Below are 16,736 nucleotides of genomic sequence, written 5' to 3'. Positions count from 1 at the left end.
GAAGAAATATAATTTTGGAAAAAATAAATAGAATTATAACTACATTTCAAAATGTGTACTTATAATTTTGACAAGAAATAGAAAAAGAATTATGTAATTAGATTCAATCTCTGAAACTATCAGTGTAATTTTTCATGATATTATAATTAGGGATAATTACATTTACAACACTTAAACTATGGTCTATTTACATAAATAATCTCGAGCGGCCAAAAAGTAAGGTAAGTTTGTGTAATGATGTGACGTTTTTGGAAGTATATGTATAATTTTTCAAAAGCAGGAGCTATTTGTTCAGTGTTGTTGATATTTTGATGATTTTTGTATAATTTCTTAAAAAACAAAAATAATTTATATAAAGAGACCATAAATCAGAAGGTGTAAATGTAATTCTTCTTTATAAATTATCCGGTAAATTACAACTACCTCCACTGAGGTTTGGTATAATTAGTAATACGCCCTTGTTATTTAAAAATTTACAAATACCCTTCTCAAGTAGAAAAATAATTATGTAGTCCCTAAATGGTGAATTGGACATTACTATTTACCCATGTTGATTTTTTTAAAAAAAATAAAAAAATGAGGGTGGGTAAAATAAATAACTTATAAGTTATATTAGTCGATAAGAATATTTTAAAAAATTAAAAAATTATAATTTATAATCTAAAAATATATTTTGATCAGTTCACCACAAAAACAGAATGAAAACTTAACGGAATGAGCTCGTTATTAGACGCATGTTAAAATAAAAAAGATATTTATAATTTTTTAAATAATAAAAAATATTTATAATTATACCAAATTTCGACAAAATAATTATAATTTACCCTAAATTATAAGTGGTAGTAATAGAGTAGTACAGTGGTAGGTATACCTGTACCAATCATAGACATTTTGTCTGCGGCCCCTGAGTTCATTCCTCAAGCTCATCCCCACGACATGCTTGGTATCTTTGAAAGTGGTGGCAACCCTGGTTAGTCCCTTCACCCACAGATCAGGGTTAAAATACTCGTCTCCGAAGAACCCATTCCCATCACCGTCCCCGCAACACCAACCAGGCTTACTTGTGTGGTTATCAAGCACCACCATCACATTTTTCTTCCCAAGACTACCCACCACTGCCTGATCATATACATACACATATACATTTAATTATAATTGTACGACGACTATTCACCATTTATAAGGTCAAATCGTTAGTTACGTCTCAAGATGTCGACATATAACTGACAGTGATCGCGATCAAAATTTTAGTTTTGTATTGAATTTTTGGATCGTGGTTGATGGACCCGAACACTGATTTATCATAATTTGAAGGTTGTTCTCATTGGTAATGAATATAGGAAATAATCAATTTCTTGTAAGCAGCATATATATATATATATATATATTGAGATGGTTTAGAAATAAGATTTCGTAAAAATTTATTTTTAAAATGCCTTCTCGTTTATTACTTTTAATCATATACTCAAAATGAATGTTTTTTCTTTCTTAAATGTTCGAAAAAAAACTACCCTTTTGATTTAAAGTAGTGATTCGACGCGACTAATTTTCAAACACCTGCTTTTAAGGGTAATAATGAAAAAATATAAAAGAAAAATTACCAACATGCTAAATGTTTAATTAATTTTGAACTTAACTATTTTATTATATTTTATTTTTTAAAAAAAGAGTTAGTATATAATACAGGCCAGATCTCCAGATGGCATCCTATGATTTGTGGATCTTGAACTTTTATTAATATGCTTCTTGACTTTTCTTTTGCTTTAATTTCTTTAGGATAGGACAGATATTCAGACAATATAAAAATATCTTTGAGAGTGTTCTAAAGTGTGATGGAGCAATAGTGGTGCATTATTAGTCTTCCAATATTCATTATTTTATCAGTCACCATCACCACTTACCTAATTGATAACATCAATATATTTTTTTTTTAAAAAAAAATCAAAGATAAATATGTCTTGATTGTTCTTAAATTTTTATTTAAATATTATGTGTTCGAATATCTGCTGTTTTTATGCGAGTATATTATCGGGTGGTGGTAGGCAGATTCGATGAGGTTCTGATGGGCTTAAGGCTTGATTCCTACTGTGTTGTTGGAGTTACGGTAATCAAGTTGAATTGTATCTCCACAAGCATTTTAGCTGATTCAAGGGTATTTGCAAAGGCTAAAATAAATACTTACCAGCTTATTTACATATTTCGTTTTAAACTGCTGAAATTTAGTTGGTCTAAGTTAAAGTTATAAACAGCTTCCTACCAACTTTTACAATTTATCGATAAAATATAAATATCAAGTTATTTTCAACATTCGAATGTCATTTTCTTTGTTATTTTTAACTTTTGTTTTTTAAATTCTTTTAATTTTCTTGCTGTTTAACTTATAACTTATTTCCACTACCAAAATAGAATTTATTGCAGAATTTTAAATTCTTGAATTAGTATGTAAAAAACTCTTTTTTAATGATACAATAATTGATTAGTTGAGTGTATAAAATAAGATTATTCTTGAACAAACACAAATGTGTACAAAACTTGGAATATATCCACCCACTTTAAACTTTTTAATCCTGCCCAAAATGGGACAAAATAATTTGAAAAAAACAATTGTTTGGAGTGTGAAGTGATGAGCCAATTGTGAAGAAACCTTCACTTTCTTGCAAGCAACTTATGCAGCACTCATTCTTGTCCTAACCTGATAAGCTGATAAGGTTCTACTTCAATCCCATCTTCTTTCTGAAAAATTCTTATAATTTAAATTAATATCAGCTGAATCCAAATACGATATAATTGCTTCAGGTCTGATCAAACTCGTGCGAGTTAAAATTTTCGTGTTTTCTATCTTATATCAACACAAACCAAAAGAAACAGACAAGAAACAGCAGAAACCATTGACAAACAGAGGAAGAGCATCATTGTTTCATCTGTTACCTGGTAAGCATCCATGAGAGAAAGATCAATGATGTCAGGATTGTTGGTCTGAAAACCTGCAACGGCTTCGAACAATCCAAGGTTCGTCAACGACTGCCGCACGGTAAGAGCAGCCAATGTGTCATTAGTAAACAAGAAAAGAGGCCATGTTAGCCTCACACAGTTGAACCCCAAGCTCCTGATCTCCTCTGAGATCTTGTCCACCGGCTGCTTGCTCAGCCCCTCCGCCACCACGACCTCAAGATGCGATGGCCAGTTCACGCACGACAGCTTAACACGCTGCCCCGTCTCATCCACAATCCACCGGGAGTCGGTGGAGAGCGGCTGAGCCGCAACGGTGGAGACTGCAATCAAAAGATAAAAAACAAGACAACATAAGAAGAAACACAAGAGCTTCCCCATGTTGTTTGCCTTTGCTTCTTGCATATCAAGACTCTCTCTATGTCTCATTTATACTAAGATAGTTTCCAAAGTCACTGTCAGGACTAAAACGTGTAATATTTTTTTTGCAACTCCAACAATTTCATATCCTCTAAAGATATATATCGTTAGCAACAAGTGGGACAATAGTAATGTTTTTTGTTAGAACATATTTCCATACGACTCGTCCCAATTTTCCATTTTAGGTTCTTGGGGAGTTTAGTTGTCGTGAACATAATGTCTTGAATTGTAATTTAACCTAGTTTTTGTGCTAATTAAGGTAGCGTAGTGATTGATCTGTGACAAGAAGAGATGCATTGTAGCATGATTGATGTGGGAAGCACGCCAAGAAAACTATGACACAAAAAGTGTGTAACTGTAAAGAGATTGGAGCACTCTTGCTTTGGTTGTAAGGAATTGAATATTTAAGGTTGCAAGACTTGCAAGGCAATACTCATTCATGCAATAGCTTTAGACAATTACTGCTCCTCAGAGAAAGTAGAAACCTTAAGCATTCAAACAGATGGATTTGGATTTGGAAATGATTTCAAGTGAGTACATATTAAGTGTTGGTACCTCATTCCATAATAGGATCACGATTTTTATTTTCTAAAAAGGCATCTTGCGAAAGATAGGAAATTTTAGGACTTACAAGTCACTTAAGCTCTTTGAATAAAACCAATGCGAGACTTTTGCCTACATCATCAACCCAATAGATGAGGGGCTTGGGACAGCCACATGACCTCGTTCCCATAGATGACGCTAAATAATGCACCTTGCAACTCGATTGGAAACCCGTTGCATGCATGAGGTATTGTCTTTTCTAATTTTGTATGAGTTTTACGATTTTGTTCTAAAAAGACGCCTTTCTAGAGATAGGAGGTTTTAAGGCTTATATGCTACTTGAGTTTCTCGTCTGTAACTATTGTAGGCTACTTACCTACATCAATCCGTATTTCGAAAAAAATATAGTTCAAGAAAATTGAAAGATTTGAAATTCTCCGAAATACGAAATTATCCAAATAAATTAAAAAATAATTTATTATTAGGAAGTTCGAATGATAACTTCATATCCATCGATCCAAACAAAATGTAGAGATATACGACAAGGGAAAAATGTTTGGAGAACTGAGGATTAAAGTAGTCTTGATCATTTGATTAGGATGTTATGTCATTGGTTCTTGATCAGATTCAGTCACTAAAACTTGTGAGATGGAGATCATGTCTGCAATAGATTTTATGGTGTCAGCAATTTTGATCCGTTGTTTGTAGGGACACTGCAGTTGTTGTCGTTCGGATGGACAAGCGTACGCAGCTACTTGTATAATCACAACATTACCATTGTTAGATTGTATGTCAGTATCAACAGGAAATGTATCAGTCTTACAGCCCACAAGTGTAAGAACACTTCTTCACAACTGCTAACATTTGGTTCGATGCTTTATTTTAAATTTTGATGCATCTTTTATTTATTCAATATATATACGATATCTATACGAATTTGCATATATATGTTAAATGTAATAGAATATATAATAAAATTTGGGGATAATTACGAGTTATTTAATTTTTTATTATCAAAAAAATTATATTAATATAATTTTTTTAAATGTATTAATAAAAATATAATGAGTCGCGATTTAAGATTAAAGAATTATTTTTTTTTAAAAAAACAAGCCCAATAAATCACGACTTGGGCAAAAAATTTTTTTAAAGAAAAGCCCAAGTCGTAGCTGCCCTTCTTCCTCTCCAACAGGTTCCATTTCTCCGCCAAGCAAGAGAGACCCTAGGGCACGACTTGGGCTTGTTTTCCTTTTATTTAATTGAATTTTGAATAATTAATTATATAATTTCATTTAATTATATATAATTAACATATTAAAGTTACATTTAATCGAGTCTCAATTTTAAATTGCGACTCGTTATATTATTATTAATACATTTACAAAAATTATATTAATATAATTTTTTTTATAATAAAAAATTAAATAACTCGAATAATTATCCTACCCTTTCACGAGGTTTGGTGTAATTATATATAAATTTCTTGTGATTTGAAAACTTGTATTTATTATTCCTTACATTTGTTTCTATTTAGCAATAATCCATCTTTTATCCAAAGTTAACCAAATTTGTTAATATTAGCAAAAAAATTGAATGAAAATCTATATTTATGTATGCATTAGCATGTGAAGTTGTATAAAGTTAGATTGATCAGAAAAAAATGTGTTTGACCTACAAAAAATTAGTAATGTAGTGAAAATTATATAATTGGTGTTTATATTATTTTATCAAAAAAATCAAATATAAGTAGAATACATCATAATAATATATGACATGATGAAATAAAGCAAATACGACTGAAAATTAAAAAAGCTACACTGATGAAGAATTACGAACTCGTCGCTGCTCTAAAGCCATAATTGCCTCCGTACATACAAATTTAATTGCCGAGCACGATTTCAGAATAAAACCTCATTATCTCATGCGGACGACCACGAAGACACTATGTGCTAATCCATAATCACATTGTCAAAACTCTCATAACTTGTGGGAGTATAAAATGTATTTCTGAAACTCATGGGATATCACGACAAAAGTTCATTTTCTCAATGTGCCAACTAGAAAATTAAGGTTGATGACCCTTTAAATAGATTAAAGAATTTGATCATTATTAAAAAAAGAAAAAAAGTAAAACAAAATAAGTGGCCTATAATAAACTCAATTGTGAATAGGCCATATAAATATATAAAACGTAATGGTCAAATTTTTATTAGACCTCATAACATCTCAATTGAGTTATTATAATAATACTTTCATAAACATAAATAAATACAAATTAAATTCTCACATTAAATTGAAATAAAATGTTGAAAACAATTTTATAATTTAAAATCTTTTAAAGCTTATTTAACAAGTAATAAGTAAATATGAATTTTTATTTAATCATTTCACTAATATCGACAAATTTGGTGGATTTTGATTAAAAGATGAATTTTCTTATTAGACGAAAATAACATCAGGAGTATTAAATATAATTTTTTTCAACTATAAAAAATATACATATAATTACATTAAATCTCAAATAAAAATAATATAATTATCTCTCAAATTTAAACTAAAAAAATTCAATCCATCCAACATTGGACCACGAAATGTAAGATTTTGACTATATGGTATGTATGAATTCTAGTCGATTACTTCACCATTTCTTTTTTTTTTGTTTTTTAAGCAAGCATTTCTTGATATTGTTTTAAAAACCATGGGAACATATAATTGCCAACTTTGTCTATATATTAATTATTTTATACTATTTTTTTTATTTTACTTATAAAAATTAATTTTTATTTTTAATAGTTATTTTTTTTTATATTTTTAACAAAAATTTGGTTTATCAAACATCAAATCAAAATATCGCACAACAAAATTCGATAATTACTAAGACTGAACCGATTATTTCGTTTTTTAACATTCAAGAAAATATTTTAGTGTACCGAATCTTCAATTTAATTTTATGGAGACAGTATAAAAGAATTCGATTTGGGATTTACGATATTTAGTTTGATTTCGATTGTTAGTTTCAATTTAATAAACTAAAGTGAAACTGATATATTATTTTATTTATGTAACACTATTTTTTAATTTTATTACAAAAAGTAAATTTTAATAAATAACTTTTTTGTTGTAGTTAATATTTAAGTAATCAAATTATAACCAAAATATTAAGGGGGGAAAAAAGAGTAATTTTGGAACAGAACCTATTAATTTTGGTTTGAAATTTAATTTGATATTTTGCCGCATCAAATTCTTGGTCGGAATTTCTGCTACTTTTCGGAATTGCAGCAACAGGGACTTCGGCGGCGGCCGGGCGAAGGCAGGACCACTTCTGCGCCGCGACGGGGTGCGTTTAAGTTTGTCGCCATCGATGTGAATCAGGCAATTTGGTATGCATTTGTTCCGGGCCTCAGTTACTGCCGTCAATTTGAATTTTCTTCAAAATTGTGATAGTAGTCTTCCTGAGGTTTATTCACATTATTTAGGGGAAGAAGGAGGTGAACAGTAGAAGAGGCCAAGAACAGACGAGAATAGTTGATCCTACTTCTACTTGTATGCTCGCACGGGTTGGTTTTCTTGTTTTGTCCCTGTGTTTTCTTCCAATTTCATATATGCTCTTTGCTGAATACCTGGTCCAGCGCCCACTCCTTACTTGATTCCCGTTTACACAAAGTATCGAACACTTGGGCTGCGCCCTTCTGCGCCCCTTCCACTTGATCGCAGCTCACACGAAGCGTCACTTCTTGTAATTTATCCTATTTGAATGTATTTACGTTATTAATCGCTGTTGTACGATAAGTTCGTGATTTTGGTGTTTTTGAGATCCTCGAGCAGAGAAATTTCTAGAAGAACAAGGAGCATCTAGAGAGAAACAATGTAAGTTTTTAATATTTTAGCTTAAAAGTATAGGAATCTTGTGTGTGATCTGATATGATTCATAGTTGATTGCTTCAGTTTCTTTTGCAACGAGAAGTTTCCGTTCTGAATTATTTTATTCACGTTGGCTGCATTTGTGCATGCTGGCTTCAACTGTTGTTTCCAACATAAAGCGTCGGTTTTGAATTACTATTCACATTTGCTTCATTGTTGTATGTTGGGAATTAGACATTTGCATAGTTGCATTCTTAAAATTTTAATCTGTTTTTTGAAGAAATTTACGGGGGGAAGTTGAATATATAGTTTTATCTTGCTGAAATCAGGGGAGCCGTCAAACTGGAACTTCGTTCTCCACAAAATGTCAATGGCATTGCCGCTGATCCGCAGCCTGATTGGAGTTTTGACAATTTGTTGTCAGAGCTTGATGCAATAGACGAGAAGCTCAATGTAACTCTAGATTTTCCTGTACCTTTTACTAAAACGCAACCTAGGTATGTCTTTAACTTTTCTTGTTAGTTGACATATAATTTGTGATAGTTTATGCTCTACATATATTTTACAGAAAATTGAGAGCTTCAAAGGACAGTTATCGTGGCACGAGGGGATTTGTAATGCATGTACCTGACAATGAAATTGACTACACCGACAATGATAGTGAAGAGGAGGCTGATCATTCGACCATGGTTTCTGGCAGGAGATTTGCTTGTGATGAACTGTATATAAGGTTCGTGCTTGACTAAATGATCATTTGAAGAATAAATGAGGGCAAAGAAAGTACTAAACATAAAATTCGAATTACAGTCATTATTAGAGGTGTTAATTAATTATGTCTTGTTTACCTTCATGTTTTTCGTACAGTCATCTTCCAACCATCTGAACTCCCTCAATCCAAATAAAGCAAAGGAAGAAAATGAAGATATGTAATAAATCCGCCTCTCTGTCTCGCATGAAATAAGATAAATATAAAACAAGAGATACAAGTCAAGAAGATCTATTCAGCTGGCATGAGCTGCTTTGTTGCAGTGGTAGAATGTGAAGCAGTGATAGACAGTGTGGAAGACTCACTAGATTATCTTTTTTCCTTATGTTTTTTTTCCATGTTAGTATGCTGACAACATTTATGAATCTTATAAAACATCTAGACATGTCTTAATATTTCATTACTGGATACATACGCATGGTTTCACTATCAAAGTTAAACATCTAGACATGTCTTAATATTTCATTACTGGATACATACGCATGGTTTCACTAACAAAGTTCAATAGGAAAATAGACTACTTAATGTTAAGTATTCAGAAGATTAAACAAAGAACGGGTTAACTAGAGGTTGTTTACCCTATACCACAAGACAAGCCAAAATGATATAAGTAGCAGTAGGAACTGTCTCACGCAGGTATGTTCTTAGAACTGTTTATGATGTAGAGTCTGTACTTTCATCATTGCTATTAAAAAGAAGCTTTAAATCTATTGGATTTTTTTTCGTCTTTTTTAATTAAGATGAAAATAGGTTTTGAATCTGTAGCACAATTCATATATTCGAAAGAAATTCAGAATTTTATTCAATAGATGTATCTAGGGAGAATTCGCTTTGAAGCGACTATTCCCTAGACACACATGTCGTGTTATTTTACAATTGAATCAAATTAAAAAAGACCATGAAATTGTTATTTGTCCTCCAATTTGATTAAAAACTTGGACATTTATAATAGTTTTGGTTAGTGCACATCCGATGCTCAATGCTTTTCTTCCCTTTTTTTTTTTTGGCAGTGATGATTCTGAAAATGAGATGCCTCTTCAGTGTCATCTGATGGATAAAGTGGGATTAGCAGAAGGTGCACTCCATGAGCTGACACATGAACTTCAGCTTAGTGTATCGGTGGGTTGAAGTACTTATGCTTAACAACTCTGAACTTTCTGTTTCCGTCAATTCTAATCTGACTGATGAAGGCATGAATTTGACTTCACTAATTCGCTGGTCTCACTTGTTTAAATGCATTTTCGCTTGAGCCTTTCTTTCTATAATTTTGTCAAAACATATCTGAAGCTCATGAAAAGCTTCATTCTCATTTGAAGGTAGTTATAGAGTATCATATGGTACAGTCAATATGAGAGGATAGCATACAACATTGAGGGCTGCCTATGCCCAGAAGCAATGAATCATTGGCCTTTTCATGGCTTTGGACTTCAGAATTTTCAATGCAGCGATCATATTAATATCACTTGGCAGAGCATGAGCTGAAATAACTTTCTGTTGTTGCTTGATATTAATCTTTGTTGTTGCCTTCTGCACAGGAGGAAGTGAGATCCAAAATATCATGTTTGGAGACGAAGCTGGTTAATGAAAGTGAGAAATTTGCCTCTTCGATAACTAAAGTAGATAGAGATAGAGAACTCCAGCAGGAAAGAGAGAGAAAATTTGATTTGCAGTATCAACGCACAATGTAAGATGTTTAATTCTTGGTATCTAAACTTTTTCTATTTAATGTTGAAATAAGTTGATGTGGACTCTAGTTCTTCATACATGTTGAATTTTTTCCACTAAAAATGCCCATTCAGTTTCAATCTGAGAATGGCAGGTTTGAAGTACCATAGATGTTCCTTGTGCTGGTCTCATCTATCTCTACATGGAACTTCTGAAAGCTGGACATGACCAACAAATAGGATTTATAGATATATGATATTGATAGAGATAGTAGACAGATAAATGATGTCGATTGGGGGGAGATCTTGATATAAGTTTATTTTTCTTTTAGAATTTGAAGAAAGTGGTATCTTACAGTTGTGTTCTTTTTATATATACAGAGTTATGGTTGATTTGAGTAGAGTGCTATGCTGATGTCTTTTTTTAACTGTGAAAGTGCAGAAGCACTCGATAATCACCTTACAGCTGTACAGAGGGATCATGAGCACATATCCCAACAAGAAGAAAGAAGAATACGGGATGATGCGGCTCGTGAGGAGGCTAAAAGAAAGGAAAAGGCCCTTCAGGAAGAAAAATTGCGGCAGGAAAAGATCAAAGCAGAAGAAGAGGTTCTCTCCTATGTATCTCAATTTAATTGAAGTTTTCCAAGTTTTTGGTCTTGCCGCACTGTGATACATTTTCTTTTTCTAATTTGATGGTTCTGAGAATTTGATCTTGGTGATATCGTATCTTCCACTTATGTCTTGTTTCGTAATACATCTGCTGGTTCTAACGGAGATTTATTGCGGAACAATGCAGGCCAGACTGAAAGCCGAAATGGCTGAGAGAGCTAAAGCAGCAGCAGAGAAGCAAGCTGCAGAAGAAGCTGCAGCGAAACGTGCTGCTGAGACCTTAAGGAATACTGCTCAGAATGCAGCGCAAGATTCTAAGAAAACTCTTGGGCTACCGAGTTCTGGACTTGATGTTAAAAAAGAAGTCCAATCATCAGGTTTCTGTATGCTTCTCTGCAAATACGAGTACTTGTCATTGTTGATTTCATTCTCATGCGATATTGGCAAATTTTTTGCAGCAAGAAATGTAATTAGGGCTTCAGAAAATGCTCTTGAACTGGAAAAGCGAAGGCAACAAATTTATGAAGAATTATCTGCAAAAAACAAGGATCTCAAAGTGAGGGCTAATCAGGTAAACCATTACAACGGAAATGATTTTATTTCTGAAATTCCATAGTTGCTTTATCCTATTAATTCTTAAATGGACGGCATATGTATCAAATAACTGAATTTGCAGAATTTGTCAAGTAACAGTAAAGTATACTGGGTTCTCGAACTGTGGACTGATGAGTATTTCATGTTAAAATGATCTGTCTTAGCTCTTTCCTAGAATTCATAATCTTACGTTGGTTTTCAACATTGCCCAAAGCCATATACATTTGCATCTTGGGAACAATCAATGGCTGTCTGTTCTATGCAGGATTATCACAGACATGGACAGCATATAGGCAGACAAATTAAAACAATCTCGGCTACTGTAGAAAATGTCAGGTGAGTAGGATTAAACCAGCCCTCTGCTTGCAGTAAATGTTTTCTAATACACAGCTTTAGCATCCTTTATTTTTCGCATCAAAGCCTTAAAATTTCTGTATAATCTGTAAAGACATTTGGTATTCGTTTGATCCAGAACAAGAGCAGAAGAATTAGTGAAGCTGATTAGCAGTCCAGGATGTCCTGAATCCATCAGTATCCAGTTATTTGCTGAAAAGGTTGTCATTGACTAATAGGCGAATGTATTATGTATTTTCTGTTTGCGTTATTGGCTTTGGAATGAAAATTTGTATTTACTGTATGTAAGGTACGAAAACCTTATCATGCTCATAATAGGCTGGAACAGATGTCCTTACTTACATGGTACATTGTGTTTGCAGATAGTCTCCAACTGCACAAATCAAAGGAGCTCCAATGCCATATTTGCTACTAGTCGTGTCATTGTTCTCGTAACATCTAAGGTAAAAAATACTGTAAATCGTCCCGTTTCTACTTGTTGTATAATTAGTTAATATAGTATTTAAGTAAGGTTATTAGATAACACATTTTTCTGTGGCATGATTGTCACTTCCCTTAAAAGAATCAAGCCACTTGAAATGGTTCAGCCCCAATAATGATCTAGAATCAAGATTAAGCAAAACTTTGATTTTTTGCATGTTTACCCCTACACATTTTTGTATAACGACTGCTGCCAGCACTTTAGGCTACCATATCTTCATTCCAATGTGTTTTACCACATTATAATAAGATGGAAAATTTTCAAATAAATCACCTATAATAGAAACATAATATTCTTTCATAATAATCTTATTAAAATATATATCTATAATATGTTTATATTTCTTGAGTTGTTCAATTATGTATGGTATTTCAGCAATAATTTCCCATGGAGTGCACTTATATAATCCATGTTTATATTCTTTTGCTCTCACTTGTGTGTCTCTGGCGTTCTATCTATGACATGATATTTGGACATATTTTGAGAATTTAATACATAATTTGAGCATAATAATTCTATTTTCGTCTTTGCATATGTATATAATTTAACTCTACCCAAAGCCTGAAACCATTCTTGAGAGCGGCATGCCCTGACTTATCCCTCAAGGGTCTTTCTAGCGTTGCAGACATAGGGCGTTATGATTGCGGAAATTTATAGCAGTTGTTAGTTAAAAAAATTGCAAGTATTGATCAGTGCTGCAGAACGATATATAACTGTTCTCCGGTCCTGATTTACACTTTGGCAACCTTTTCAAGCATAGATCCCGCTGGCCATGGATGTTCTGATTGCAGAGTTGAACAGAGTTTGCATCTACACAGTTCCAAAGCACATAAGTTACTCAGAGGTGATTCATCTAACTCGATGTACCGATAACTTGTTATTTGTATAAACTTTCAAGTTGTGTATCTTGTCTGTCAAGCTGTCACATCGTATGAATGGGTTCATCAAGCTCAAGAGCACCTCATATACTTGACTCTCATTTTACGTTGTGCTAGTTGAAAAAAATTATCTAAATTCTAGAGTACGCATTGGCTTTGGAAAGTAGGTTCCATTGATATCAAACTTTCTTTACTCATTCAGGACGAATTTAAAACCAAAGATGCTTACTTCAAAGCTATTGGTTATGAGGAAGAAAATGGGAAGATTGAGAGTATCGATGATTATGTTGAAAGGTTGAGTTGTTATATGAAACTATATGGAGCTATTGTGCAGGTTTGCTCCTCCTCCATTAGTACCTGAAATTTTCAAGAAACTGCACTGCTCATTTTTCTGGCCTGATACAACGGCAACACAATGTTTTGACATTCTTGTTTGTTATAACAGACTGAAGTTGGAGGCTTTCAGAACCTGCATGGACTTAGAGAAGGCTGGGCATGGCTTGCAAGATTCTTGAATTCCCTCCCGGCAAATCTGTACACTGCAGTTGCACTGCATTCATTTCTTGAAGTAAGTTGACATTGAAATCTTCTTCATACCACTTGAGAGTCATTTACGCGATACCAATACAAAAAGATTTTGGTGTCCAGATGGCTGGATTCACACTCTACCGGAGATACAAGAATCAGTTTGAGAAGTTACTTCACATCGTTGCTCGTGACTTTCTGAATGCATTGAAAGAAGGCGGTTCTGAGTCATGGAGCGCCAAATTGAGCAAGGTCAAAATGTCTATTCGAGATTACATTGAGTCAAACCAGTTCAGAAAGGAACCCGAGGGATTGCAGCTAAGAGGCCATCTGGAATCGAACGATTTTTACTGATCTTCAGTCCTCGGCACACCATCCGTCTGATGTCAGTTGATTATGATCATTTGTGCCGGTGAAACATTGATTTCTTATTAAGAAATGTTAGGCTTTTACAAATTGTATTATACTATTGTATTTTTTTACTTAATAAAAATTGCCTCAACCGAAAAAAAAAAAAATGTCAGGCTTTTAGTCAAGTAGACTAGTGTAACTGACTTCGTCAACCCCATGTTCTTGCAACATATTAGATACTCTTACTCATTAGGTTGACATGTTGACCTTTCTTCATTTCTTCATTTTTCTTTTTTTTATCTAAAAACAGGAATTAATCGTAATTATTGGAATCATTTTTGCACTACTCATTAAGGGGGTGTTTGATCATTCCTATACTATAAATAACTATAGCCTAAAACTTATAATAAATTGATATATTTTATTTTGATAAATAAAATCAATACAAAATTTAAGATTATGGCTAATAAAAATTTGGTATAATTTTAGTTGCGGTGGGAATGTTCACAACGATTTTTAATTATGGTTAATGTTTTGATATTGTTTGTAAAAAATTATAGTTAATAGTGCTGTGTGGTTGTGATTACTTAAAATTGAATACAATTATTCATTTTTGCTTATGACTAGTTATCGTTGCACGCGATTTAAATTATAAAATACAATAAATTATAATTATAAATTATAATAAATATAGAGAGTAAGGTGGGAGAGAAATATTGAGTAATGGGCAGTTAAGAGAAAAAAATATATAATTACAAGATTATTAAAAAATATTAAAATTAGTGATCTGATTATTCTTTTTAATCGAAACAAATGAAATAAATAATAAATTTAAATATTAAAAAATTAATATGACAAAATCTTTTTTTTTATAATAGTATAAAAAATTTACTATGACAAAGAGCTGCAAAATAGGTTAGAGTTTGCTTTTACCCCATCTTTCATCAAATCACTTCTCTATAGTGTTTGTATAATTATTTAACCAGAATTTCAACAAATATTTGAAAATAATACAAGTAATTTAATTTATTTTCGAGATCTACTCTTCAAGCACTTGTTTTTGTCTTCTCTCATATATACATTCTTTCCCATATCAAATATATATTTATTTTGATGTTCTGAACAATATTTTTATTGAATTAATATATTAATATAATTAATAATAATAAATAAATTATATAAGTAAGAGAACTTATTTAGTAAAAACTTGTCGACGATAACTCAATCTTAGAATTGATTGATTCAAATTGGGATGACTGATAAGTAAAGAATTTTGGCCCTAATGAAATTAAAAAAGGTGAAACAAACAAGAATTCTTGTTAGGTATTTCGTTTTTATCTTTGGTATTTGTCTCCGACCTTGGACTCCATATATTGATCTGCCGGGGTATGATCTCCTCCTGTTCTCGCGATTTCAATCCTCAACTTGCAATCTCCATCTTCCTTGTCTACCAACTTCTTGGGTCAATCTCCATCATCAGTTTGGTGGGTTCAATTTAATCTTTCATCTGATCAGTGTTTGAAGGTTCTTCCCTAATTGACAAAACCAATCAAAAACCCCAATCTCTGTTGCTCAGCTGTTGTTGATCTTGTTGTTCTGATGATGGGCTTTTAGTTTTGTATGGAAGAATTTCTGTAGTGGGAGTTTGGTTTTTGTGGGAATTGTAGTGTTTATTTTTGCATAATATTGAACGATGGCGAGCGCCAGCGATGAAGAGAACGATGCCGTCCTAAGCGATGTTGAGGCCGATGAGCCGGTTCCTGTTGATATTATAAACCCGGAGAACATATCTGTGGAGAAATTCAGGGAAATTCTTGCGGAGCTCGATCGTGAGAGAATAGCTCGTGAGGCGGCGGAGAACGCTAAGAATGATCTCCAGGTTTCGTTTAACCGGCTTAAAGTGCTGTGCCATGAAGCGATCAAGAAACGGGATGAGTGTTCGCGGCAGCGGGATGATGCTTTGCGTGAAAAGGAGGAAGCTTTGAAGAAATTGGAGAGTGTTGGTGGGGAGTTGAGTGAAGGTATTAAGTTGAAAGAAGATTTGTTGAGGCAAAAAGATGAGGTTTTTAAGCAACTGGAGGAGGTGAGAAAAGCCAGAGAGTCTATGAGGGTGGAGATGGAGACAGGGTCTTCGATGCTAGTGAGTGGCATGGAGAAGATATCCAGGAAAGTGAGTAGTTACAAGGAGTTTGGAGGTAATGGGTTGCCAAAGTCGAATAAGTACTCAGGGTTGCCTGCAGTAGCTTATGGTGTGATTAAGAGAACAAATGAGATCGTGGAAGAGCTTATGAGACAGATTGAAGTGAGTGTCAAGTCGAGAAATGAGGCCCAGGAGTTGGTCGAACAGAGGAATTATGAGATTGCCATTGAGGTTTCACAACTTGAGGCTACTATTAGTGGGTTGAGAGAGGAAGTAGCTAAGAAAAGTGAGGAAATCGAGAGTTTGAAACGGACCATAGATGAGAAGGATAGAAAGTTAGCTGAATTTGAAAGAGAGTCTTCCGAGAAACAAGAAGGAATGGAGAGAGAACTTTCAAGGTTGAGGCTATTGGTGAGTGACTATGAGTCAAAGACGGAGACACAAAAACCCTTGTTGATTGATCAACTGAATTATGTGTCCAGAGTGCACGGAGAGATGTGTAAAGTTATGAAGATAGTTGATGCTAAGAAGTCGTCAGAATTATCAGAATCATTGTTCCTTGCTCAAGAAACAAATATGGAGGAAAATATTAAGGCGG

The 16,736-nt window shown here is 33.2% G+C and overlaps 3 protein-coding genes across 3 annotated transcripts in view; 2 read left to right on the top strand and 1 right to left on the bottom strand.

Moving 5' to 3' along the window:
• The window catches only part of LOC105168334 (endoglucanase), a 5,877-nt gene extending 2,336 nt beyond the window's left edge, over positions 1-3,541 (bottom strand). The window contains exons 1-2 of the mRNA XM_011088386.2: positions 2,929-3,541; positions 872-1,119 (exon numbers count right to left, since the gene is read on the bottom strand). Coding sequence (XP_011086688.1) covers positions 872-1,119; positions 2,929-3,378 — 698 coding nt within the window. The 5' untranslated portion in view covers positions 3,379-3,541. The remainder of the gene's footprint in view (positions 1-871; positions 1,120-2,928) is intronic.
• LOC105168333 (protein GLE1) lies at positions 7,078-14,252 on the top strand. The gene is made up of 17 exons (XM_011088385.2): positions 7,078-7,292; positions 7,389-7,469; positions 7,738-7,779; positions 8,103-8,270; positions 8,342-8,503; positions 9,550-9,658; positions 10,075-10,223; positions 10,641-10,812; positions 11,003-11,192; positions 11,274-11,386; positions 11,675-11,745; positions 11,882-11,963; positions 12,126-12,206; positions 13,005-13,088; positions 13,325-13,456; positions 13,568-13,690; positions 13,771-14,252. Coding segments are annotated over exons 3-17 (1,869 nt in total). The 5' UTR covers positions 7,078-7,292; positions 7,389-7,469; positions 7,738-7,777; the 3' UTR covers positions 14,002-14,252.
• On the top strand, positions 15,297-16,736 carry LOC110012448 (paramyosin-like; the record flags this gene model as incomplete). The annotated part of the gene is given in 1 exon segment (XM_020696164.1): positions 15,297-16,736. A coding segment is annotated over 1 exon segment (1,045 nt), but the record flags the coding sequence as incomplete, so codon positions are not given.

The sequence above is a fragment of the Sesamum indicum genome, linkage group LG8 (genome assembly GCF_000512975.1).
Source record: "Sesamum indicum cultivar Zhongzhi No. 13 linkage group LG8, S_indicum_v1.0, whole genome shotgun sequence".
Taxonomy (NCBI): Eukaryota; Viridiplantae; Streptophyta; class Magnoliopsida; order Lamiales; family Pedaliaceae; genus Sesamum; species Sesamum indicum.
This window is presented reverse-complemented; position numbering and strand designations above follow the sequence as displayed.

Bases quoted from the DNA above. Each gene is read 5' to 3' on its own strand.
- LOC105168333 (XM_011088385.2), top strand. The intron at 11,387-11,674 runs GTAAACCATTAC...TGTTCTATGCAG, and splicing joins TCAAAGTGAGGGCTAATCAG to GATTATCACAGACATGGACA. The intron at 13,691-13,770 runs GTAAGTTGACAT...TTTGGTGTCCAG, and splicing joins CACTGCATTCATTTCTTGAA to ATGGCTGGATTCACACTCTA.